Source organism: Hippopotamus amphibius, chromosome 2, assembly GCF_030028045.1.
Source record: "Hippopotamus amphibius kiboko isolate mHipAmp2 chromosome 2, mHipAmp2.hap2, whole genome shotgun sequence".
Lineage (NCBI taxonomy): Eukaryota > Metazoa > Chordata > Mammalia > Artiodactyla > Hippopotamidae > Hippopotamus > Hippopotamus amphibius.
Window position 1 is genome coordinate 139,470,674 of NC_080187.1, and position 27,482 is coordinate 139,498,155.

The 27,482-nt window shown below is 37.9% G+C and overlaps 1 protein-coding gene across 8 annotated transcripts in view; it reads left to right on the plus strand.

The window, feature by feature from the left end:
* AKAP13 (A-kinase anchoring protein 13) overlaps positions 1-27,482 on the plus strand; it is a 334,648-nt gene that overhangs the window by 225,285 nt on the left and 81,881 nt on the right. For all 8 annotated transcript variants that reach the window (XM_057725147.1, XM_057725148.1, XM_057725149.1 and 5 more), the window contains 2 exons: positions 14,498-14,573; positions 19,824-19,960. In XM_057725147.1, coding sequence (XP_057581130.1) covers positions 14,498-14,573; positions 19,824-19,960 — 213 coding nt within the window. The remainder of the gene's footprint in view (positions 1-14,497; positions 14,574-19,823; positions 19,961-27,482) is intronic.

Genomic DNA, 27,482 nt, shown 5'->3' on the forward strand with positions numbered 1-27,482 from the left:
AACTAGCATACCGGAAAGAAGGGAGTCAGAATCTAGGATTAACTGCTGACTTAAACTGATTTTAGTCCAGGGACCATTTCTGTTTTACTAGTTTTATTACTTTGGGTACCTGAAAAAATATTACCTGCTAATAATAACGTGATTCTTCATGTTACTGATGGTTTAATGAGAGCATACTTTATAGCTAGTAATTCAGAGTATCAGATGAACGGTTAAAAGATTTGCAACCACATTTTGTGTGCATCGAATGAAAATGTTTGCAGAGGAGGACGACCCCCGCCTCATCCATAATGTTTATGCAGGCTACCTGACCTCATTAGCGAAAGCGCAGGAGTGTCTTGTCTTTAGCTGCAGTGTCATTTTCCAGAGAAGTACACATACTTTAAAAAGTTTACTTGCTCTAAGACACTTCCATGCTGTTTCAAACAAAAGATATAAGGAGGCTAAGGACTGAAGACCGCTCTGCCTGTCTGCTCTGTTACACTCTGATTCCCTGAGAAGACTTTGACTCAGGTGTTGGCTTCCATGTCCGGATGGTGGGGTTTTTGCTTCCTTTTGTTCAGCCTTGTAACACTGGATAGATCTGCTGAGACAGTTGCAGAGGAAGTAAATACAGGCAATGGCTGGGAAGGCTGGGCGTAACCAAGAGCTGTATTATTAGGATGTCCAGATATAAACAGTAGCAGAAACACTGCCAATAACAAAAGGCAGTTCCCTTTCCACTGAAAATACATACAACTCTATTTTCAGACTGATGGGAATATAACTTAGGTATGGTTTAGATAATCACAAGGGGTCCCAGGCTTCATGACAGGAGTGGAAAAAGTACCGAGATGGGTTGACATTTCTTTTGAATCAGCTTCTCTTATCCCATGTTCCATATGCTGTAACTGTAACTCACCAGAACTTTGCATGCTCAGTGCCTGTGGTGTCCATAATCTGGTTGTCATGGAAATATAACATGGACAAAGGACTAAGTTTGTTTTTTAGCTAAAGAAGTCATAAATGGAGTCAGAACCAGAAAGTGGTTTTTGGTAACGTATTCCTCCAAAAGATGTGGATTTTTAAGGGCGGAGTCTCTGTTTTCCTCATTTCCAACTACTTGCTAAACAAAATTTCAGAATCATTTTGAACTCTTCCCTCTCTTACCCATTCAATCAGTTGCCAACCCTGTATTTTGCTAATAATTCAGAGATTCCATAGGGCAAAACCTGGATAAAGGGGTTTGTTATTACTAATCATTATCTTTGTTTTTCTCTGAAGCTCAAATTATTAGCAATCTCAACACTGTTGTTTCTTTCTGGTCTATCTCCCAGTTCTGCTGGTGATCAGTTCCTGCCAAGCCTAGTCTCAGAGCTGGCCAAGAAGAGTGTTGATAGTACAGAGAACCAGCTTATCATCCAGTAATGTAGAAACCTGGGTCTTAGAAGTCGCCTTTTGGAAGAGAGACTAACAAGAGATGTGTTACCATGTATATGATCAGGGCCTGGCATTTTCTCTGGCCTGTAGTAAGCACTCTGAAAATGTTTCAAGTGGATATAGTGTGTGTGGCCTTTAAGTTTTCTCATTGTATGAGTGAGCGACTGTGGAGTGGTTGAAAATAGACCCAAGACCAGGGTATGTTTATCTGTCACCTCAGTGATTCTGAAACCGGGCAGAAGGAAGGAGAGATGTTTTGTAATCCAGTTTATGTCTCTTAAACAGCTTACTTATATATAATACGCACAGTATTTTTCACACATGAGTATGATCTGCTTGGTGTTGCTGTCACTGTATGCAGGATGTGGTTGGAAACGCTGATACATGTTTTGACATTCTTTCCACACTCCGTGCATAAGGAGTTTGTCCTCTGGTTAATAGCATTGACCATGATTGGTAGCATCTGGCCCAGGTTACCAGCACTCCTTTTGACTGTGGGCTGCCTGTCTTCTTTTCTCTAAACATGTTTGCTTCTCTCTGTAACAGCTGCACACTCACTTTTTGGTTTTTTTGGTGAGGAGAATATATGTAACATAAAATTTACCACATGTAAGTGTACAGTTCAGTGGCATTAAGTACGTTCACATTGTTGTGCAGCTGTTGTATTACCACTGCCCATCTCCAGAACCTTTTCATCTTTGCAGACTGAAACGCTGTGCCCATTAAACTATAACTCTTCATTTCCCCCTCCCCCCAGTCCCTGGCAACCATTGTTCTATTTTTTCGCTTTACGAATTTGACTACTCTAGGTAACTTATATGAGTAGAATCATACAATATTTGTCCTTTTGTGACTGGCTTATTTCACTTAGCATTAAATAAGATAAAATAAGTATGAAATAAGCACATGTCAGAATTCTCTCTGTATTGTATGGCTGAATAATATTCCATTGCATATATATATACACACTCCTTTTGTTTATCCATTCATCTGTTGATGGCCATTTGGGTTGTTTTCCCCTTTTATCTATTGTGAATAGTATTGCTGTGAACATTGGTGTACAAAGATCTGTTTGAGTCTCTGCTTTTGATTCTTTTGGGTGTGTACCCAGAAATGGAATTGCTGGATCATATGGTAATTCTGTTTACATTTTGGAGGACCCACTTACTGTTTTCCACAGTGACTGTACCATTTTACATTCCCAGGAGTTTACATGCACAAAGCTTTCAGTTTCTTTGCATTCTCACCAACACTTGTTATTTTCTGGGGGTTGTGTGTGTGTGTGTGTGTGTGTTTAATAGCCATCCTAACAGGTGTGATGTGGTGTCTCACTGTGGTTTTGATTTACTTGCATTTCTTTAACACACATTCACATTTATGCTGTTCCTGTTTGTAAGAAGCCAGCTTTCCAAGCTGCTTCATCTGTAGATGTGTGCTGTGTAACACGAGCGCTGCCTTCAATGTGTGTTTTCTCTTGTGTTCTGCCTCCACTCCCTTACACATTCTTTTCACCTTTCACTCAAGAACAGATGAAGCTAGTTCCAACCTTTCTCTCAATATCCATGACTTCGTTTAACCATTTGAAAGACATTGTAACACTTCAGACTCAACATAGTCAAATAGAAGACACCATCATCATCTCCTTTGGATTTCTTAAGTCTGTTAAGTTGTGGATTTTTGATTCCTCTTTCTCTCTCATTTCTGTGGATTCTGCCCTTTGTACCAGCTTACTGACCTGCTGCTGCTTCTGTGCTCCAAAGGCCATGTCCCCAGTCCAGGCACATGCCGCCCTCAGACCAGAGCAGTCTAGGCTCCTTCAGACCTGGTCTGTGTGTTCTGGACAGCCCGTGCTTCCTTCCTCCCCACTGTCCCATTTTATTTGTACATTTCTACATTTGTTTTCCTAGTATAATACTGATTCTTTTTCACTCCCTTGCTTATATAATTGGGGAGGGGGATCCACCCTGGTGGAGAATAAAGCTTAGACTCATTGTAGCTGTATCTCCCATTATTCTTTCCTCATTTGGTACTTCTGGACACCCTTGGGCTTTTTGTGCTCCTCAGAAACATCTGAGGAAAAGTCTCTACTCTGAATTGTAAAGCTGTGGTCCAGAACCACTGACTGGACACACACATAAATGTTTCTGGGTAGGGGTCCGTGACTTCCCTCAGATTCTTGAAGGAGTCTGTGCCACAAAAGGCTATGAACTCCAGCTCTGAAGTGTCCTGACTGCTTTGCTTATCCTCTTTGTCACGTGGCTGGAGTTCCCTGCCTTACCATCTCTCTCTTAAGCACACTTCCCCCTTGTAGGGCCTACCTCATATACCACCAGCTTTGTTAAGGTTTTCTCAAATCTCTGAGCCAGAAGTTATCTGTTGTTTATACTAGAGACTTCCTTAGCTCTCTGGGTGTCAGGTACTTGTGTACCTATTGTATTGCACAGACCAATCCTTTTCCCCAATCTGTAGTCCGCAGTGTGTGGAGTTATTTCATGGGGTCTGATAATCCATAGACCCGCATGGTTATACACGTCTGTCATCCCGGGATGTGGAGGCACATGTAACCCTTGACACTTTAAATGAACAAAGGTTCCTCATACTTTTAAACCGTGGGGCCTGTGGTGCAGCTTGTCATCAGGATCATGATTCATCTTTCTGTTGCTGTACCTTGACAGTGCGTCTTGCCTAAAGTGGGTACAGTACTCCCCAAAAGCTGACTGGCCACCTCTGTGGATGAATCAGCAAGATAGCTCCAGGAAGACTTCTTATGCTAGATATCCCCATCCTTTCCTGGTGAGGAAGTCTTTGATTTACCTGAAATCACACTGATTTTCAGTATAGGTTTTACTTTTCAATGTTTGCGAATGAGTCCTGATTCCATAGAAGGAACTGACTGCATCATTGCCAGATTTCCTGAAGTTTTTTGTGTACTTAGCGACAATGAACCTTCACAGCACATGGTTGGTAATTAACTGTTAGTGATTGAAAACGCAGGCTCCTTGAAATAGACAAAGACACTTTCTTTCAATTGCAGCATTTTGATGTCAGAGTATTGGCACCCGTAGTTCTATATTTTAGTTGTTTCATTATGATAATCCTTTACTTTCTAATAAATATTTTGGCCTAAATTAAACATTGACTCTATTTTCCAACAGATCTTTTCCAGAGATGTTAAATACACTTTGCCAGACTTATTCAATTTCATATTGGTATTAAAAATTATTTAAATAAAATTTGAATTCTGAGATGAAGTTAAAAATAAGAGACATTTGGAGGGGTGGGGAAGGAGTTCTGGACAGGAAGCGAGGAAAACTGGGTCCTCACTCTGTCTCTGAGTGTTGTGTGACCTCCTTCAAGTTCCTTTACCTCCTATGCGCACCCCCCCCCCCCAAACTTTTAGTTCTCTGTGAAATCATTGACGATAATGAATTCAAAGATTATTCACTAAGCATCTACCGTCTGCTCATTGGGAGATCCGTGGAATAAAAGATGGGTTTCAGTTCTCAAGAAGCTTTCTGTGTTTTGAGCAGATAAAGTTGCCAGTACAGTATAGTTCACACACAAATACCCCATCCCTGAATCTAGCCTCACTGAGTGTGTGGCCTCTTCTCGAAAATGGCAGCATGCCTCCTCGTGGGACAGGAGAAAGGTCGAATCTAGATGACTGTACTTTGCAAACTTTAAAGTACCATGAATTTAGAAATACGAGATGTTTTACAATTTTAATTTAATTTTATCACCTGTCTTGTTAAAACTGTTCTTTCCAAAGTCACCATAAACCTCACAGTTGCCCAGTTAAGCAACTTCTTTTTAAAAGCTTAACCAGTTTTGACTTCTCAGCAGCAGTTGGCACTGTGGACCTACCTTCTCTCAGCCCTCTGCTTCCTTAACTTCTGTGAAACTCTAATCTCTCTGAATTCTTATGCTTCTACAAGGGTGTGGCAATCTCTGACCCCCCCCCCCCCCCCCCCATGTATTGTGCAATGCCTTGTATGAAGTGAAAGAGAAGAGTTATTATTCTGGTCCAGGGTCTCTGTGTGTTGCATTTGTGACCTGGGCAGAAATGTATAAAGCATTCCAGGTGTTGTTTGTTGTTACAGTGTCCCATTCACTCTAATTCCCATTCCTGTGGGCACAGCTCACCTTGTCCAAGTCAGCACACATTTCAGTGCCTGCTGTGTGCAAAACACTGTGGAAGGCTTATTTACTTAACATTTCTGCATCTCTTTCACATAAACTATGAGTTCTTTGAGGACTTAGTTCTTTTACTACTTCCGCTTTTAAGGCTTAACACAATGTTTTAATACATAGAAGATATTTAGTACTTTTTTTTTTAAATAAAAGAAGGAAGGAAACAAATCTGAGGGTGTTTAGCATTGTGTCTTCATAGAATCTTCCTTTCCTGGAAAGTAACCAATAGATTAAAAAGTATTTTCCATTTTAAAAGAATGGAAGTTTGGAAGTATATTTCATATACTCACATGAGATACCATTCACACCTGCTAGGTTGGCTACAACCAAACACAGACAAGAACAGTGGCAAGGTGTTGGCAAAGGTGTGGAGAAATGAGAACACTCATACATTGCTAGTGGGAATGTCAGATGGAGCAGCCACTCTGGCAAAGTCTGGCAGTTCCTCAAAAATTTAAACATAAAGTTATATGACATAGCAGTTCTACTCCTAGATGTATACCCAAGAGAAATGAAACACATCCACCAAAAACTTGTATATGGATATTGATAACAGGATTATTCATAACATCCAGAAAGTGAAAATAGCCCAAGTGTCCATCAGCTGAAGAATAAATAAATAAAATGTGGGCATATCCATACAGTGGAATATTATTTGGCAGTTAGATTGAATACTAATACATGCTAAAACACAGGTGAACCTTCCAAGCCTCTTGTTAAGTGAAAGAAGCCAGTCGCCAAAGACCTCCTAGTGTGCAATTCATTTATATGAAATATCCAGAGTAAGCAACTTTATCTGCTCCAAAGCAGGCAGATCCATAGACACAGAAAGTAGGTGGCTGATTGCTTAGAACTGGGAGCTGGTGTTTGGACTGGGATGTGACTACTAACGGATACAGAGTTTCTTTTTTTGGTGCCATGAAAATGTTCTAAAATTAGATAGTGGTGATGGTTACACAGCTCTGTTAAGGTGCTAGACCATTGAATTATACAGTTAAATGGGGAGTTTTAGAGTATATGAATTACATTTCAATGAAGGTCTTAAGGTGCAAAATTACACATACACACATACACACACAAAATGCAATGTCGTATCCTGGATTGGATCCTGGAACGGTAATTAAAGAACATTATTGGAAAAATGAATGAAATCCAAAGTCTGGAATTTAATTAATAGTACTGTACCAGTGTTGGTTTCTTAGTATCGACAGATGTACCACGATTATGTAACACTGGCGAAACTGGTGACACCCTGTGTATGATAACTCTGTATTATCCAAGTTTATAAAAATAATTAAAAAAAAAATAACTCATTAAAAAAATCAGGAAGCTGTAGAAAAATTAAAATGGATATTAGTTGTCTCTTTATAATCATTCGAGCACAAATTCGAGTTTTTCACCACACAGGTGTGATCATATCAAGAGATTTTTGGCTGCCACTGTGTTTAAGTATTTTAATACTGTTTAATGTATGCTAATTGTCAAAACTGTGATCGGCTTGAGATTTTACCCTACTTGCAGGCCACCAAGTTAGCCTGACAGTTTCACGGCTGCTGGCTGAAGTCACGGGACTCCTGGGTCAGAGACAGATGAATTGATTACTCATCGTTCAAAAAGTACCATGAGCATCAGCTTCTTGGTGGTTCTTCTTGCTTCCCTAGTCCCATGGGGGCAACATGGAGGGGCTCAGGTAGATGCTTTGTCACAGCTGAGGGACTCCAACCTTAGGAAACCTGCCTGACCTTTGCTCTGACTTAACACATCTGTCATTTGCTTCAGAAAGAAACAATATCTCTGTCTTCCAAGGTTGTTTGATATATAGAGGTTCTTGAAAAGATAGTCTAGAACAAAAGGACAGTCAGTGTCCTTTACTCACAAGACATGCAGAGATAGGGGAGTTGTCTCCCATCACTAATATGTTCTCATCATTGTTATTCAGAAATTAGTGTAGTTAGAGGTTTGATTTAATTTTAATTTCACTCTTTCGGTATTTATTATATATTATTTTAAGTAATACTCGTAAATATTTTTATTTTGTTAAATGATACATTATTTTAAATAAATATTTGTGTATTTACATTATATGTTATTTTGCAGAATGTGTAACTCACTTTCTGTAACACGCAAATGCCTAAAATGACATGAAAAGTGTAGTAGTCTATTAGTCCCTCAAATATTGAAGCCAAAGAACATTCGGTTTACTCATTGGCCATGAAGTGACGTGTGAAAAGGTGATGAAAGACATTCTCAGGTAAAGAATTTTAACAAAGTTTCCTAAAATGTTGACTGAAGAGGTGTTGAAGGTCATGGAAGGGGAGAGAGCAATGCGATAATTTAGAGTGGCTCAGCATTCTTCACTATTACTAAAGGATCTGCTTTTTGTTTCTGTTAACTATTTAAATTTTTTGCTCTGTTCATGGAGCAGAAGTACAGTAATTCTGGACTCTCGCTTTTCCTGTTAACAGAGAACCTTCATTGGAAGTGAAATTTGGCTCATTTCAAATGAGATGTAGTTCACAATAAGAAAATCCTTCTCTGAATGGAAGATTTTTTTTCTTTTTCTTTTTAAAGAAAACTTGCTGTTTCAGTTCTTTGAAAGATGTGGGTAGGGTTTGTTAAGGTTACTGAATTTGAGATTTCTTCCTTATGCACACACAAATTGCATTTTGAAAGGGGATATTTTGCATAATCCCAGGAGAATTTGCATAATCTGCTAGAGATTCTTTTCCATTCAGGATCACTTTCAAATTTTTGGCATCACTTTGTGACACCAGGAATTGAAACATTGATGGCCCCTGGTCCCTGCCTCCCCTCCTCTTTAATGGTGAAAGAGCTGAAAGGAGCAAATGATTTGATGTTTTGTTTCATGTGGTTCTAGGTTTGCATGGTTATTTGTAAGCAGTTTAATTCCTTGCACTTTTATGTGTCAAACAGTTGTAGTTTGACAGAATGTCCCATAGCTTTTTACCTTATCCCACTTAGCATACTTAGTGAAACTGTTGGTCTTTCTCACCAATACAGTTTAATATCTTTTCAGGAAAGATCAGAAATTTACTAGTAGGTACATATTAATATATTGTAGAGACCGTTAGGTAAAATCATCTTTGAGCATTATAAATACTCAACTACTCGGTAATTTCTTTAGATACTCCTACTTACATTGTGTAGAATCCACTGTGTTTCAGTGTTAATGAAAATAGAGGATCGTAATGTTAAGGTGTTTGGGAGTGGTGAAAAGTAAAACATGTATTATACTTCTATTTTGGGGATACATTTTTTTCAGCTTTATCTGGGTATGATTTATATACAATAAAACTCACCAATTTAAGTTCACAGTTTGATGAGTTCTGACAAATGTTTGAATTTTGTAATGACTGCCACAGTCATGATAGGAACATTTTCATCACCCTGCAGATTCATCCTGTCCCCTTTGCAATCAGTCTTTTCCTCTAGCCACTGTTAATCACTAAACACTTTCTTGCATTTATTTCACTTTTTCTAAAGTATTATGTAAATGGAACCATACAACAGGCAGTCTTTTTGTCTGGCTTTTTTCTTTCAATTTAGCATATTGATCTTGAGATTCGTCCATGTTGTTTGTATCAGTAGTCCATACTGATACATTCCTTCTGATTGTGAATCTATTGCATTGAATGGATGTATCACAATTTGTTTATCCGTTTACCCATTGATGAAAGTGTGGGCTGTTCTCAGTTTGGGATTATTGTGAATTAAGCTGCTAGGAAATTCCAGCAAAAGTCTTTGTGTAAATATATATTTTGGTTTTTCTTGGGTAAATACCACAGGGGTATTGCTATGTTGTATGTAAGTGTATGTTTGACTTTATAAGAAACTGCTAAACTGCTTTCTAAAGTGCCTGTACTGTTTTGCATTCTGCCAGCAATGTTACCAGTGTTTCAGTTGCTCTATCTTTGTCAATACTTGGAATTACCAGTTTTTAATTTTAACCATTCGAATGGATGTAGACTGTTATTTCCTTATGGTTTTAATTTACTTTTTGCTGATGAGTAATGATATTGGGCATCTTTTCCTGTGTTTATCTGCCATTCATACATCTTTGATGAAATGTTTATTCAAATCTTTTGCCTATTTAAAAAAGCTTGTTGTTTGTCTTATGGCATTATAAGAGGTTTTTGTTGTTGATTTGTATTTTAATATTCTAAGTACCAGTCCTGTTTAAAAATAAATTCTTTTTTAATATTTTTAAATTTTTGGTTGCATTGGGTCTTCATTGCTGTATGCGGGCTTTCTCTAGTTGCAGCAAGCAGTGGCTTCTTTTGTTGTGGAGCACAGGCTCTAGGCACACAGGCTGCAGTAATTGTGGCACTCAGGCTCAGTAGTTGTGGCTTGTAGTCTCTAGAGCACAGGCTCAGTAGTTGCGGTACACGGGCTTAGTTGCTCTGCAGTGTGTGGGGTCTTCCCAGGCCGGGAATTGAACCTCTGTCCCCTGCAGTAGCAGGTGGATTCTTAACCACTGTGCCACCAGGTAAGTCCCTAAGTACCAGTCCTTTAGAAGGTAGATGTTTTGTAAATATTTTCCCCCAGTCTGTGGCTTGCCTTTTCATTTTCCTAACAATGGCTTTTGAGGAACAAGACTTTTTAAAAAATTTTTGAGGGACTTCCTAGGTGGCACAATGGTTAAGAATCCACCTGCCAATGCAGGGGACACGGGTTCGATCCCTGCGCCAGGAAGATACCACATGCTGCGGAGCAACTAAGCCTGTGCACCACTATTGAGCCCACGTGCCGCAACTAATGAAGCCTGTGTGCCTAGAGCCCGTGCTCTGCAACAAGAGAAGCCACCACAATGAGGAGCCCACACACCACAATGAAGAGTGGCCCCCACTTGCCGCAACTAGAGAAAGCCCATGTGAAGCAACAAAGAACCAACACAGCCAATGAAGAAATAAATAAATAAATTTATTAAAAAAATTTTTTTTTGATGTAGTCAAATTTGTCAGGTTTTTCTCATGCTTTTTTTTTTTTTTTTCAAAGCTGTTAATCACAGTGTCTCATGCTTTTTTTATGCACGCTAGGAAATCTTTGCCTAACCCAAGGTCACAAAAAATATTACCCTGTGTTTTCTTCTAGAATTTTTGTTGTTTTAGCTTTAACATTTAGCTATATTTTGAATTTATTTTTATAGACAATGTAAATTTTGAGTTTTGGGGGAGATTTATTTATTTGTTTTCATATGAACACCTGGTTGTTGCAACATCATTTGTTAAAAAACAATTCTTTCCTTGTTGGAATACCTAGACATCTTTGTCCAAAATGATCAGGTCATGTCTGTAAAGGTCTGTTTAGGGACTCTCTCTTGTTCTGTTGGTCTGTATGTCTGTCTTTATGCCACTGGCTTTATTAATACAGCTCTTATAGTAGGTCTTGAACTCAGGTAGTGATGAATTGAGGAGAATTAACAATTTAACAGTATTGAGTTTTCTGATCTATGAACTGGTGTCTCTATTTAAGCCTGCTTTAATTTTTCTCAGTAGTGTTTTGCAATTTTTAGAATACAGGTCTTGCTCCTATTTTATTAAATTTATGCCTAATTATTTTATATTTCTTGATGCTATTGTAAATGGTATTACTTTTGTTTTCAACTTTAATTTGTAATTATTCACTGCTAATATATAGGACTAGCATTGGTTTTGTTTTTTTGTTTTTTTTGGTGCATCAACTTTATATCCTGCAACTTGGCTAAACGTTTATTCTAGTAGCATTTTTGTAGATTCCTTAGGTTTTTCTACATAGACAGTCATGCCATCTGTGAGTAAAGTAGTAAAATTACTTCTTTTCCAATTCTGTGCATTTTATTTCTTTTTCTGCTTTGCTACATTGGGCAGAACCTCCTGTGCATGTTGAATAACAGTGCTGAGAGTGGACCTTCTTGCCTTGTTTTTGATCTCAGAGTGAACTGTCAGGTTTTTTAAATAGGTATCCTTTATCAGATTGAGGAATTTCCTTTCTGTTTTCAGTGTCCTGTGAGTTTTAGATGTTGAATTTTGCCAAATTCTTTTCTGTGTCTCTTGAGAATCATTAGTTTTGGGGAGGTTTTGGTCTGTTAAAAAATTGGTTTTCAAACGTTAAACCAATCTTGCTTCACTGGGATAAATTTGGTCATGAGTTTATCTTTTTTCTATGTTGCTGGATTCAGTTTCCTAATTTTTGTTCAGGATTTTTGCATCTATGTTCCTGAGGATAGTGATTTATAGTTTTCTTATGTCTTTGTCTAGTTTTGGTATCAGGGTAATGCTGAGCTTATAAAATGAGCTGTGTATTGTTCCCTCCTCTTCTGTTTTCCGTAGGGGTTTGTGTAGAATTGGTATTATTTCTTTCTTAAATGTCTGGTGACATTCACCTCTGAAGTCATCTGGGCCTGGAGTTTTCCTTATAGGAAGATTTTAAACTATGAATTCAGTGTCTTTAATAGAATAAGGGTGTTCAGATTATCTGTATCTTCTTGAATGAATTTTGGTAGTTTGTGTCTTTCATAAAATGTTTCCATTTCATCTAACTTGTTGCATCTCTTGTTGGTAATATTTCCTTAGTATCCTTTCAGTGTCTGTGGGATCTGTAGTGATGTACCCCTTTTAATTCTTGATGCTGGTAATTTTTAACTTAAGAATTCTTTTTCTTGGTCAGTCTAGTTAAAGTTTTACTGATATATCAGTAAGCTGATGTTTTAAGAATCCAGCTGTTGATCTTAATGATTTTATTTTTCTATTTTCTCTTTCATTGATTTCTGCTCTTTGTTTTACTTATCATGTTTTGCTTTGTGTTAACTTGCTCTCTTTCTAGGTTCTTAAGATGGAAGCTTATCTTAAGATGGAAGATCATTGATTTGAGATATTTCTTTTCTAATACGGGGATTTAATATTATAAATTTTGCTCTAGGCATTATTTTAGCTGTATCACAAACTTTTATATGTGGTGTTTTTATTTTTATTCAGTTTGAAGTATTTTCTGTTATTTAATGTTTCCTTAATATTTCTTTTTTGATTTATGGATACTTTTAGAAGTTTTTTTTTAAAAATGTGTAAACATTTGGGGTTTTTCCAGAGATCTTTTTGGTTTTGGCTTCTAATTTGATATTGCTGTGGTTAAAGAGTGTACTTAATATGATTTTAATCCTCGAATTCGAGACATTATACCACAGAGTATAGTCTGTCTTGGTGAACATACCACGTGCATTTGAAAAGGATGTGTATTCTACTTTTGGATGAAGTGATCAGTATATGTTGATTAAATCAAGTTGGTTGATGATATTTTGCAAGTTTTCTATATATATCCTTGCTGATTTTGTATCTACTTGTTTTATCAATTACTGAGAGAAAGCTGTTGAAATCGCTAATGGTAGTTTTAAAAATTATATTATTTTTAATCTAGTGAAAGTAGAAAGTTATAATGTTAAGATGGTTGAGAGTTGTAAAGGCTAACTTTGAAAAAATATTTTAGGTGTGGAGAAAAGGGAACTCTCCTGCCCTGTTGGTGGGACTGTAAGTTGGTACAGCCACTATGGAAAACAATCTGGAGGTTCCTTAAAAAACTACAAATAGAACTACCATATGACCCAGTAATCCCACTACTGGGCATATACCCAAAGAAAACCATAATCCCAAAAGAAACTTGTACCATAATGTTTATTGCAGCACTCTTTACAATAGCCAGGACATGGAAGCAACCTAAATGCCCATCAACAAATGAATGGATACAGAAGATGTGGCATATATACACAATGGAATATTACTCAGCTATAAAAAGGGATGAGATGGAGCTATATGTAATGAGGTGGATAGAACTACAATCTGTCATACAGAGTGAAGTAATTCAGAAAGAGAAGGACAAATATTGTATGCTAACTCACATATACGGAATCTAAAAATGGTACTGATGAACTCAGTGACAGGAACAAGGATGCAGATACAGAGAATGGACTGGAGAACTCGAGGTATGGGAGGGGGCGGGGGGTGAAGGGGAAACTGAGACGAAGCGAGAGAGTAGCACAGACATATACATACTACCAAGTGTAAAATAGATAGTCAGTGGGAAGTTGTATAACAAAGGGAGTCCAACTCGAGGATGGAAGATGCCTTAGAGGACTGGGGCGGGGAGGATGGGGGGGACTTGAGGGGTGGGGAGTCAAGGAAGGGAGGGAATACGGGGATATGTGTATAAAAACAGATGATTGAACTTGGTGTACCCCCAAAAAATTTAAAAAATAATAATAAAAAATAAATAAAAAAAATATTTTAGGAGGGCGTATGTGCTCCTCAGTATGCATTAGAGTCACACAGACTTGTTTTCCATTGCCAGTCAGTCCTGCCATTAATTATTACCTTAGCACCTCCTCCAGGCCTAGTTATTTTTTGGATAGAGATAACACAAACTTCTTGGAGCTAGTGTGGGGATTAAATGCAATAATATACATAGAATTCTTAACCTGATACCCAATGTATAGTAATTCTTGAATAAATAGGAATTATTTTTGCATTTTTCTAAGTTGCAAACTAGGATATCAAGTGCATATTTTAATAATGTTTGATCCATTTCACCTGTTAACTTATTTTTCTTTTTTTATTTCTCCCTTGGCCTTACCATGATCTTCCTCTTTGTATTGTGTATCTTTTTCCTTTTGCTTTTATATGCCTAACTTTTAGTGACAGTCTCTTTATAGTCTTAATTGAATATGGATTGCCTTGTGTTGCGAAAAGGTTTTTTCTTGACGTAATTTTACCCACTTTGCAATAAAGTATTAAAGAAAAATATAGGAGTGTTGGTACAGTAGATTTACTTGCAACAGCTGTGAAATCTTCCCACGTTACCTCACTGTTTGAAGTTCACTCTTTTTTTTCTTTTCCTTCAGATAAACCGAGAAAGCTGGTGTACCATTGAGCCATGCCCTGTTGCAGCATCTCTTCTGGCTCCCACACAGAGCCCAGGTACACAGGGATTCTCCAGCTTCTAATTTGCTTGAATAACTGCATCCAAAATGTCCATTTTCTAGAGCCACAGTCCCACTCTAATAACAGATTGTTTGATTTGGAGATCTGTGCTCCATGAGCATTAATGGGATAAATGAGAAGGGATGTATGTGATTTGGATTTGTAGGCATTTTGTCTCACAGTTAAAGATGAACACATAATTACCTAAATTTCATTTTAGTAGTAAGTTTGCACATGTGGCTTTATGATTATTAATTCATCTGTGAAGGTATATGTGCTGTGCATATATGTACATGTGATAAAGGTTTCTTAATATGGTAAAACTATAAATATGTATTATTAAGGGCTAATCCTGGGGCTCTCGAGTTTGGCTGTGCATTTATCTGGGGAGCTTCAAAAATATACCTAGGGATTCTGGTTTAATTGGGCTGGGGTGTGGTCTCTGCATCAGAATCTTTAAAAGCTCCTTTGGTTCCCTTGCTGTGTAGCCAGAATTGAGAACCATAATCTTTGGAAGTATTGTCAGCAATTGAGTCTTTCCTTAAGCATCCATGAGGTATTCGTAACATTAGATGAGGGTAAAGTGGCTAAGACCTTGCTGGTTAATGACATAGCACATGATTTGTGGTTAATTAGGAGTCCCAACTTTTTACTCAAGTTTAGCCACTAATTCACTGTGACGTAGGGTACGTTCCCTAATGTCTATGTGCTCTATTGTCTTCCATCCCTAAAGCCTTATTGGCCTTCCTTAGGGGAAGAGTCTGAATGACCTGGTGAGTAACTGAAGTCCCTGTGCCTGTTCTTACAACTGGTAATTTTCATTTTTGGGGCTCTTGAGTGTACTTTGCCCAACAAAACCTCTGTTAACCTTCCCAATTACTGACCTGCTTTAAAAATTACCGAGTTCTCATTTAATGGTCTTTTAAGGAACAGTTTAAGTATGAATGTCCTGCAGTAGTATTAAATTTAAAGACAAATGGTTCAAATCCTCTATCTCCAGATAATTTTCCTACTGATTCTCAACTGACTTTGCTCCAAAGGAAGTATCAGAAACAAATGTGAAAAGAGTTTTTTTCTGTTTTTCTCTCATATGAAGAAAGAGGTTAAAGGATGTTATCATGCTGTAGTTGTATAGTTGTATTTAGGGTCTGCGAATAATATAAGATTGACCCTGTTCACAGAGTTAACTGATACTTTCCCCATCTAGCCCCCTAGAATCTTCTACTTAAAAGTATACTGCTTACTATGTTTTGGTTCCTTAAGCTGTTTGGGGCTTTTTCTAGAAGTGTAATTACTCCCAACCACTCAAGCAAGGAAATTGTCTGCCATGTAGAGGTTGCCTCACAATTTGAATCTTCACAGGAAGTTTCTCACATGCTGCAGTTTATTTCACTCATTTAAAGAAATGAATTTTGAACCCCTGAGCATTTTCCCCAGGCCATAATCTTTTTTGTTCACCTTCTTCATACCCCAGCCCCCAAAAGACTTTGGTCTTTTTAGAGTGATTCTTTTTAAACTTCAATTTATCAAACCCAGGATATGGATTATGCTTCTGGACTTCAGACCTGAGATTTTTATTTTAAGCATAGTTTTTTGTGAGGTCTAGGTATTTTCAGTCATGCAGGTTTCTTTCTTTTACTTTTGAGCACAGCTTGAGAGCAATAGTGTTAGACTAAATAAGAGAGTAACTTTTAAAATCACTTTGTATACTCTTCAGTCCAGGGTAAATGCAAATATATTTAAGTAGAAATAAATACAGATGCATTATGATTAGCATGGTTCAGCAAAGCCCAATGAGAGGGCTGCTGGTAAGTTTTCCTACCCTTCCCCAACTATAATTTGTTTGCATATACGTAAATTAAACCTCGGGCTTCCCTGGTGGTACAGTGGTTAAGAATCCGCCTGCCAGTGCAGGGGACATGGATTTGAGCCCTGGTCCAGGAAGATCCCACATGCCTCGGAGCTACTGAGCCTGTGCTCTAGAGCCCATGCTCCACAACAAGAGAAGCGACCACAACTCATCTCAATGAAGAGTTGCCCCTGCTTGCCACAACTAGAGAAAGCCTGTGCATAGCAACTAAGACCCAACACAGCCAAAAATAAGTAAATAAATTTACTTAAAAAAAAAAAAACTAAACTAAATGACTAGATAGCACCTTAAAAGTGCACATTTTGTTAGCTTTTAAAAAAGCCTAGTGGCTCAGGACACAAAAGTTACAGACAGATTTATATATAGGTTATAAGATGGGCTGGCCCACCTCAAGGTGTAACATCCTTACCGGGTACTTGTCAAGTCACACGTTTTAGGTTAATGAAGCCTTAACTCCAGTAGGTGTGTTTGTCCCATGCCTGCTGTCTGCTCGGGGGCAGAGTTCTGGTTACTATATGTATAAATTATTTCTAACCTTCACTACAACTATTTTACAAATCATCCCATTTCATTGGTATAGAAATGGAGACTTAGAGGGTCAAATTACTTCTTGCCTGAGATCTTCTTGCTATAAGTAGTCAGATCCAGATTTAAGCCACATCAGCCTCACTCTAAAACCAGTGATCGTTGTTCCTGTTTACACCTTGCTTGCAGCTCCACTTTATTCATTAGGAAGGGGGCATACAGGAAGAAAGGAAAGATTTCATTCATTTTGAAAACTTGTCAACACATGTGACTTGGGGTATATATTAACTCTGCCTTAGGGGCCCCCCCCCCCACTTCCCTTTATGGAGGTTTCGTAATGGCTCAAGGTCCTTTTCTCTCCCTTATTCCTTGTTTTCAGACTCTTCCCTCCGCCCCAGCTCAGCAGTCCACAGTGTATCGCAGCAGCAGATTCTCCTCCCAGACTTGCTTTGTGGCCCCTTGTAGTGCTGGCTTGGATTTATTTTCTGGGTGAGGTATTCCTACCAGCGCTGAGTCTGGATCCTCCCTGTGAATTTTCCATTAGAATGTCTTGAGCTGCTCTGTTTTCCAAGTCTGGAATTTGGACGTGGTCTGTTTGACTGCCAGCTGGACAGCTAGCAGCTCAGCATAGTTGCTGTGACAGCCCTTTCTTTCCTTGGCCAGCCCCCCTATTTTCCCCTCAACCACAGAGTGCAGTTTTTGATTTTTCCAAGTGGGGAAAAGGCGGGGGGGTGGGGGTGGGGGGGGAACAAGTAGAAAAATCATACCCACCAACTCCACCTAAGTTAGTACATACTCTGAAATGTGAAAAACAAAGACAAAAACAAAAAGAACCCCCAAATACCCATGATTTCCAGTCTTTTAAAGGCAAGGCTATTCCCGTTAACTAACACACTGAGAAATAGTTTGGACCAAGATTGAAATGGACTAAGGTAATTTTTTTCTTTAACTGAAACATTTTCAGATTAATCTGTGGGCCATACCTGAATTCCTATGGCATCCTTTCTGTACTTCTGTGTTGAAATTACCTTTTAATATATTCATTTCTACCACAAAATTGTAAACTACACCCCCCCACACACAGACATTATAGACATCTCTTTTTATTTGGATAATTCCCAGTACCTAGTCAAATGCTTAACTAATAGAAAAGGTAATTTTATTGACAAGTGATTCTGGACCTGTACCAGTACAGGACCTCTTTTGACCCTTCCTCTAAGATTCTTGGCTAGTCCAGGGCAAATAAGTGATGATCAATTATTAGTTAATTTAGATAAGAAAAACTTCCTCTTCCCCCCCCCCCCCCCCCCCACACACACAATTATTGTCTAAGCATAGACTCTGAGAATTAAAAGAGATACTGGGGTCATCTAGTTCAGTCTCCACTTGCACTTCTGTGTAGACAACTTTTTCAAAACCTCTTGCCACAGTCACTCAGCCTTTGCTCCAGCCCTTCTGGTGAATAAGCCTCATGACTTTATGAGGCTGTCAGCCCATGGCCCGGAAGCCCAGTTATAGTGAAGCTCTGGCTTCCACTCAGCAGGCTTTGTTCTCCCTCTCGAATGGCACAGGGCAAATCTGCAGCCATCCTCAGACACATTTTCTTCAGGCTCCTCTGAAACCTGAATGTATCTTAAGTGTTTCCACTCTTGTGACCTCATTACCATGCATGCATTTTTGTTTATCAGTGTTTTAATTTAATTTGTCGATATTTAGGAACAAACACAACCGTACAGGTGCAGTGTAGGTGGCACATACTGGCCAGACTGTCCCCATTTTGGATTTGGGTACATTGTCCATTAATAAAGTCTAAAACTATTAGTGTTTGTTTGTTTTGCCATCACCCTGTATTGTCAACTCCTCTTGAATTTGCTTTCAAGCAAAGCCTCCAGGAGTTCTCATGAACTGCTAAGTAGCCAGGTTATCTGCTCTATCCTTCATCAATTCGTATCACCTGCAAGTGTGATAAAAATACATATATTTTTGCAAGTCTTGCATAATGCTGACTAGAATGGAAACACTTCATTCTTCAGAACTTCTTCAAGGAGGTTGGTATCTTTCTTGGTTTCACCATGTACAAATATTTTTATCTCTGTTGTTATCGGGTCACATGTCCCTTTTGTTTACAAAGTTAAAGAAGAGAATTGGTTGAATACTTTGCTCATTTAAGCATATAAATCTTTAGAACCCTTGATGTACCAATGTAATATTTCTATAAGGCCCCCTCTGTCTGGGTCACCAGTGTCTGTATCCTAGTTGTTGAACTGAAAATAGATTCTAGGTTATATATTTTTCTTCATCACGTTATTCATCCAATGTCAGATCTGTTTAAGGTAGGAGAATTTAAATAGTTACGTTTCTGTCATTACTTAATAGAACCCGTAAGTTTAATACGCTGACATGTTTTATTAGTTATGCTCCCCCTTTGTCTTTTATCTCAGTATTTTGATAAAGTAACAAGTTTCCAGAAAGAACCTAAGTCTCAAAACAGAAATTGCCCACAAACCGTATCACAGTTTCCTAATAAAGAACTTCTAAATTTGGTAGCGAAAGAAATAAATTCTCTAACTACCAGGAGGAAAAGACCACATTTAAATACATAGGTGGGGTTATGGTTCTGAATCGTCATTTTATCTTTTTGTACCTTTGGTTTACATGACAAGCTCATGGTTGTCCTGTAGTAACTGTATCAACTGGGAATTGAAAGCCACTGATTTGACTGTGTCCTTTACAGCTTCTTAATATGGGGAGAGAGGGGGGTTGGTTAGCTGGTTGATTTAAAAGGCTTATTGCTGGAATGAAAGGACACTGATTTTTTTTAAAGCAGTGGTTGAATAAATTTTCTTTTTCAGAATGTGATAACTTCCTGCACGTTGGACTAAGCAAAGACTGTGCCTCAAAACAAGGTGTCCTTAAAAGAGAATCTGGGAGCGATTCTGACCTCTTTCACTCACCCAGTGAAGAAGTGGACAGCATTATCTTCTCCAAGGTACTGTTGGTCTCAGTATGTGACTCCTGCTAGGAAGTTGTGACTCCTGCTAGCCTTACAGGGCTTCTCTTCAGCTCTTACATGATCTTAGAGATCTGTAAATGCTTCCTTTTGGAGAATGAAGCTCCATGTTGCCGGGCATTAGAAAGAGGCCTTGGCCGCTTTATTTTCTGTAGAATCATGACTGGTTACGTGCAGGTTTTGAAGCTCACGTTGAAGCCTACTAAAGAAATGGATGTTCCTTTAGAGTGAATTAAATCAGGTGACAGTGAATACTTTTCAAGGGGCAGGAAGGAACCACAGCTCAGACTGTATGACGTCACGTGTATAAACTAACCACAAGTCGTTTCTGATTGTGTTTAGGCCTGAAGCTCACTGCTGAGCTTGGTGATGTCACCCCTCCTCATCTAGCCTGCTTAATTGGAACTTTCTAGATCTCTCCTTTGGAATCCAAGCTCTGTCCCTAGTGAAATGCCATGCCCATCCATATGAATTCACCTCGTGTTTTCATATAATTTGAGGCTTTAAGGGGGTGTGGAGGGAGGGGTGGGTTGCTTTCTTTTGCTTATGTTTGTATCTAGCTGCAGCAAGGTTGGTTTTGTCTCCTAAGAAGAGTAGAGGCCTTTCCCACAGCAGCAGCAGCAAATGGTTATATGCCACAAGTGGTTGTCTTAATGGATAGCAAGTGAGGGGGGCAAAAACATGGCAGCTGTGTAGATGCCTTTGTGAGGCTCCGTAATGACTTCGGAGAAGTGATGAGAGCAGTTGGGTTAGTAGCCGATTAGGTCCTCCAAGGCAGCATGATGATGCTGGGTTTAAAAGTTATGCTAGAAGATTGGAGGCTTACCATTCTGGGACTCTGGTCTGCAATATATTTAAGCCTCTGTGAGTGTACCTTCAGACACTTTCCCTTCATTTTGCTCAGCGGCTCTCATGTGCCCACTTGACCTCCCCACCTCGTTCCTTTTCCTTGTGCTCATCTTCTAGAGGGCCTTGGCAAAACTCATGGAACATTGGCATTCCTGTCATTGTTACTCATAGAAGGGATTCTGGAAAGTAAAAAATCCATACAACTTGGAAGAGGTGTCCTTCTCTGAAGTTATTTAGGGAGAGGGACGCCAATATGATCTTTTTTTTTAACCAACCGAATTTAGCTAATTTCCACTGTGATTTTGAGGCTTTCATTGTAAGGATTCCTAAAGTGTCTGCCTCCCCACCTAGGGGAATACCATTCCGAAGGTGCATGTCTCTAAAAATGTATTGCTTTTGTCTGAGATAAATAGATTAGATAATATCTCTAAGTTCCAGCTTTAAAATAGAGTCATCAGTATCACAGATATATGAGGATTTATTAAACACATATATGTGTGAAAATTTTCTTAGTAAAAAGTTTTTAACAAATTGGAAATTCTTCAGTAAGAAATATTTCCTTGAACCTCCTAGGCGCATGACAGCTTGCCCTGAGTGTTATCATCTCTGCAGAATGATAATTATTTCTGGTCAGTAAATTGAGTGATTTTCCTAGCTAAGGAGAATTAGAATTTACTACATTTTACCTAATTATTCAAACTGCCGAAAGCATATAGGAGATTGTTTATACAAATGGCCAGTGCTAGATTTAGCATTTTTTTCAGGATGACTGGACAGGTACAATTTTTAAAAGTCGAAGCTTATCCCCAAATAAAGTTTTACTAACATTTCATGCTGGGATGCCTCAGGAAGTCTAAAAATGGTGGATCCACTTTTACCTCTTCATGCTCACACGACAGTGTCTGATGGCCTGGGGCAAGATTTGGACGGTCCTTCCTCTTGGTGTCTCCACTCTACCATGGTTGTTTGTGACCAAGAGAGGTTTTGCAATAATGTTTTCTCTAGCGTTCATAAAACCAAGGGTTTACATGTGAAAGGAAAAGGAGACAAGCTAACATTTATAAGGTACTTACTTTAAACGAGGCACTGAACAGAATTTTTTTACTTATGTGATCTCGTACACTCCCAGCAACCCTGCAAGGTGGGTGTTTTATCCTCATTATACTCATGAGGCAATAGAGGCTCTGATTGGTAAAGAAATTTACTCAAAATTACTCAGCTGGTAGTTACAAAATTGAGATTTGTGCCGAAGCCTGACACTGAAATCTGTTCATTTTCTGTTATTTTGCTCTCAGTCTCCCAAATACCTGCTTTAATAGCCAGTGCTTTATATAGAAGCATGGCAGTGGCAGACAGGCCATCAGCTACTTCCTTAAAAGCCTTCCTCTGTAGTCATCCACACAACATGTACTGTGAAACATCAGACCATCCCAGTTTCTTCTCAGGCTCCAGCCCTCCCACTCTCCCTTCTCTAAAAGATAATCTGTAGGCAAGGCATTGCGACATCCTTTTCTGTGAACCATGAGTGGTGTGTTAGGTCACTTCCTGCAGCCACTTGTGTGACTCTAGCCTTACCGAGGTCTCTTTAACATTAGCCTGCAGTGTTTGTCAGAACTTCCCACCTTAACCTTATGTTTCCACTGAGTATGCCTGCCTTCTGACAAATACGACTCTTTGGTGAGTGTTGAGAGCTTCATGTTTATTCTTATGGATATTTGCTGGTTCCTAAAGTCTTTCTTTTTCTTAGCTCAACAGCACAAAATTTTAATTTTGTTTTTAAAATGAGAAGAAGTCCTAGGATTCTTCCTGGCACTAGCTAAGAAAGAAAGTGTGATCATAAAATACACGATCTGGGCTGCTCTGTTATCCAAAAGGATAATTGAAGTCCACAGAAAATACTAATAATTGCTGCCTCTTTTCCCAAAGATAAAGCCCTTACACCTTGTTTTTTCTCTAAGTTATAAGACATATCCACAATTGATTAAGAAAATCAAAGTAACTCCCCTAAGATGCTAACCCTTAAAGGAAAATCCTTTATTTCATATGCTGTAGTTTGGTCTCAAGTACTTAAACACCAAGTCAAAAATTTACCTTTTAGTTTTTAAACTTTTAGAGATAAAAGTAAATATATTTACAGACTCCAAATTAGAAAAACTATAATCACTTATGCACAAGTACTGAAATTATTTTAATTTCAGAACTGTGAAACAGGGCTAATGCTTGCTATCAGATACTTAAAGTCTTGCACATAATTGGATTAAGTGATTGGCATATATTAAGTGTTTAAAATATGAGCTTTTATTTTCAAGGTACATGGTAGAGTGCCTAGTGTGTAATATAATAGATAATAATTTATATGTATTTGATGAGTAAACGAGTGAAAATTAAAGGACTAGTATTTTGGCAATATTAAGCATGATTCCTTCAGATGTAGTAATAAGATATAAAGTGCATAGATATTTCTATATTTCTATGTATATAAGTGTGTATAATGTTTATGCCTCTCTATATACATACCTATATCATACCTGTATGGTGTAACTCTGGTTAAGAAGGCCAATCAGGCATTTTTTCCCCAACACTTTATTTTTAAAATTCTGAAACAAAACAATTAGAAGACTAGTGCAGTGAACACCCACCACCTAGATTCTGTAATTAACTTTTTATTATATTTGCTTTGTTACATAATTATGTATCTGTCTCTCATTCTTTCCACCCACCAACCCATCTAATTTCTTTGATGCACTTCAAAATAAGGTATAGATATCAATACACTTCACCCCTAAGTACTTAGAATTCAGTATTTGTTTATAGGGTTGTTGTTTTTTGTTTCTTATAAAATTTACATACAGTGGAGTACACAGTCTCAAGGGTACCATTCGATGACTTTTCCCCCAATTTTACTGAGTTATAATTGACAAATAAAGATCATATATATTTGAGGTGTATGACATGTTCATATATGTATACACACATGTGTATAATACATGTATACATACATTGTGAAGTGATTACCACAGTCAGGCTAATGAACATGTCTGTCACCTCACATAGTTATCTTTTTGTGTGTGTGGTGAAACACTTGAGATTTACTTTCTTAGCAAATGTCAAGGATACAGTACCTTATTATTAACTGTAGTGACCATGGTGTACATTAGGTCTCCAGCTGTTCCTCATCTCTTTTAACTGAAAGTGTGTTCCCTTTGGCTAACATCTTCCCTTTTCCCCACCACTCCAGCCCCTGGTAACAACCATTATACTACCTGTTACTATGCGTTTGACATTTTTAGATTTCACATTTAAGTAAGATCATGCAGCATTTGTCTTTCTGTGTCCGGCTTTTTTCACTTAGCATGGTACTCTCAACATCCATCCATGTTACTGCAAATGGCAGGATTTCCTTCTTTTTTAAGGCCGAATAATTATATATCCATTCATCTGTCAGTGGACACTTAAGATATTTCCATATCTTGGTTTCTGTAAATGATGCTGCTTTGAACATGGGAGTGCAGATATCTCCTCAGGGTAGTGACTTTATTTCCTTTGGATGTATACCCAGACGTGGGATTACTGGATCATATATGGCAGTTAGTCCTGCCTTTAATTTTTTGAGGAACATCTATACTGTTTTCTGTAACAGCTGTACCTCAGTGACCTTTGATAAATGCACTCACCCATCTTTGTAACCTAAACCCCCATGAGGATGTATCACTTTGGAAAGTTTTCTCATGCCCCTTCCCAGTCTGTCTCCTCTCCAACCCCCTAGAGGCAACAACTGTTCTAATTTTTTTCTACCACAGTTTAGTTTTTCCTATTTCAGAACTTCATATAAATGGAATATAAATATTATCATTCCTCTTGGATAAATACCCAGGGTGGAATTTCTAGAATTTCATATAGTAAGTGTAGGTTTAGTTTTACAAGAAATTGCCAGACCTTTTCCCAAAGTAGTTGTACCATTTTTTATTCTCACCAGCAAGAATGAGAATTATAGTTGCACCACATCCTTGCCAGCATGTATAATTGTTTTGTTTTGCTTTGGCTTTAGCATTTCTGGTGTGCATGTAGTGGTAAATCATTATGCTTGTGATTTGCTTTTCCTTGACGCCTAATGCTCATGTTAAACACGTTTTCCTGTGTTTATTGGCCACTTGTGTATCTTCCTTTGTGAAATGTCCATTCAACTCTTTTGCCCATTAAAAAAATTGGATCGTCTGCCTTTTTGTTGTTGAGAAGTAGAAGTTCTATATACGTATCCTGGATACCAGTCCTTTGTTAGTTTTATGTTTCAAAAATATTTTCTTCCACTTTATGGCTGCCTATTCACTTTCACAGTGCTGTGTTGAACTGTATTTTTAAATTTTTGATGAAGTGTAATTTATCAATTTGCTATAGTTATTGCTACCTGTGTCCTGTTCCGTTATTGCTTTGTCTGCCCCCAGCTGCAATAACAGCTCTGTAGTTTCTAGCGATAGGATTGAATCCTAGCTGTACCTAAAATCACCTAGAGAGCTTGAAAAAGAAGAAGGGAAAAAGACAAAGAAAAAAAAGTCTGGCCCTTACCCCAGATCAGTTAAATTATAAACTTGAATTTATTATGTAACCTCACTGAGCTTCAGTTTTCTCATCTGTAAAATGGGAATAAGAATACCTACTAAATCAAACAGTTGTGAGGACTAAAAGAAATCATACATCTAAATCACTTAGTATAGAGCCCCACACGTGGTGAGTATCCAGTAAATAATTATTATTCAAATTTATATAATCGTTACACTGCATGTATATTTAAGTAATAGATTCTCTCAAGCTTTATATAAACATCATCATTTATTTTAGACTTTTATATTAACTTCTTTTATGTAACTATTTAGTAATTTCATCCCCCCTAGTTTATTTGGCCTTAAATTAAGCAATACCCAAGTGTCTTTGGCTCACTCTGTTGGCTCAGCCCCTGCCCCTGAAGCCAGAACTGTCTGTGTAAGGCTGGTGTTGGAAAGATCAGCCACCCTCACACTTTTGTAGTGCTCAGAGGGCATTGTGTCTGATACCTAGTGGGTTTTTCTAGCTTGATAATCATTTGCAGATTTTCAAAATTTTATAAACCCCAAGGAAAGAGAAGCTGATGGTTAGAGATGATGGGTTTTTGTGTGTGTTCCCATCCTCCTGTATGCATGAGGGAAATCAGTTATGAAAACTCAAGAGAGGATGGATTCGTTTGTCAGTCTCAGGTACAGACTCGGTCTTAGTTTCCCAAGAATGCTTGCTTTGTCACATACATACATGACTCCCAGCCACCCCTTCTCTCCTGTTTCCATCTTTTAACATCTCTTCTACTTCTCTGCCCTAACCCAGTCTTAATACTCATCACAATTGTGTTATGGCCGTTGGTTATAAGAATGAAAAAATATATACACATATATTTTCACTTTCATATATATATTTATATATAAATGCATAAGTATTTATATAAATATACATTTATATATAAGTATGTGTATATATATGTGTGTGTGTATATATGAGACTTGGGATATTACATATAAGTGTGTGTGTGTATATATATATGAGACTTGGGATGTTACATATAAGTGTGTATGTGTGTGTGTATATATGTGTGTCTGTGTATATATATGGGACTTGGGATATTATATATATGTGTGTGTATATTTATATGGGACTTTGGATAATATATAAGTATATGTGTGTGTGTGTATGCATTTGTATGAGACTTGGGATATTGTATATAAGTATATATGTATGTATATATATGAGACTTGGAATATTATATATAAGTGTGTGTGTGTATATATGTATATATGGGACTTGGGATATTATATATAAGTACATGAGTGTGTATATACATATATATGAGACTTGGGATATTGTATATAAGTATATATGTGTGTGTGTGTATATATATGAGACGGGATATTATATGTAAGTATATATATATATAGTGTGTGTGTGTGTATATATGAGACTTGGGGTATTATATATTTAAGAGTGTGTGTGTGTGTGTGTGTGTATATATGGGACCTGGGATAGTACTCCCAATTGTCTGGAGGAATGGTGCCGTGGGATCAGTTTAACATAACACATTTGATTTACATGGATTCAAAACTAAGTTTTAAAAAATGTGTTAAACTGATCCCACAGCACCATTCCTCCAGACAGTCAAGAATGATTTCCTAAGTCTTCAAAGTCATTTAATTAGCAGACATTTTGAGAGAAGAGACCTCTCTAAAGAAAGACTGATACATAACTCAAGAACTCTTAAGAGGAGCTTCAGATATTAGGCATGGAACATTCTTTGTTGTGTCAAAAGCCATAATTTTTTCCCCTTTCTTATATATTGGGTTGGCCAAAAAGTTCGTTCAGGTTTTTCCGTGACATCTTACAGAAAAACAACATCCCCCAAAATCATGTACTTTTTTTTGAGGAGGGAGGAGAATGGTGAAAGTGGTAGTTCTCACCTCTGTTATTTGGCAGATATCTCTAAGAACTTCAGCACTAACAAATTCAGGGACTGGAAAGGGAACATTACAGAAAAAAATTCAGAAGTTTTAAAAACTGCTTTTCTTCTTTCCTCTATTATCCATAGTTTAAATAGACAACAGACTCATTAATTTCGAACTTCTTTAGATCTAAAGAC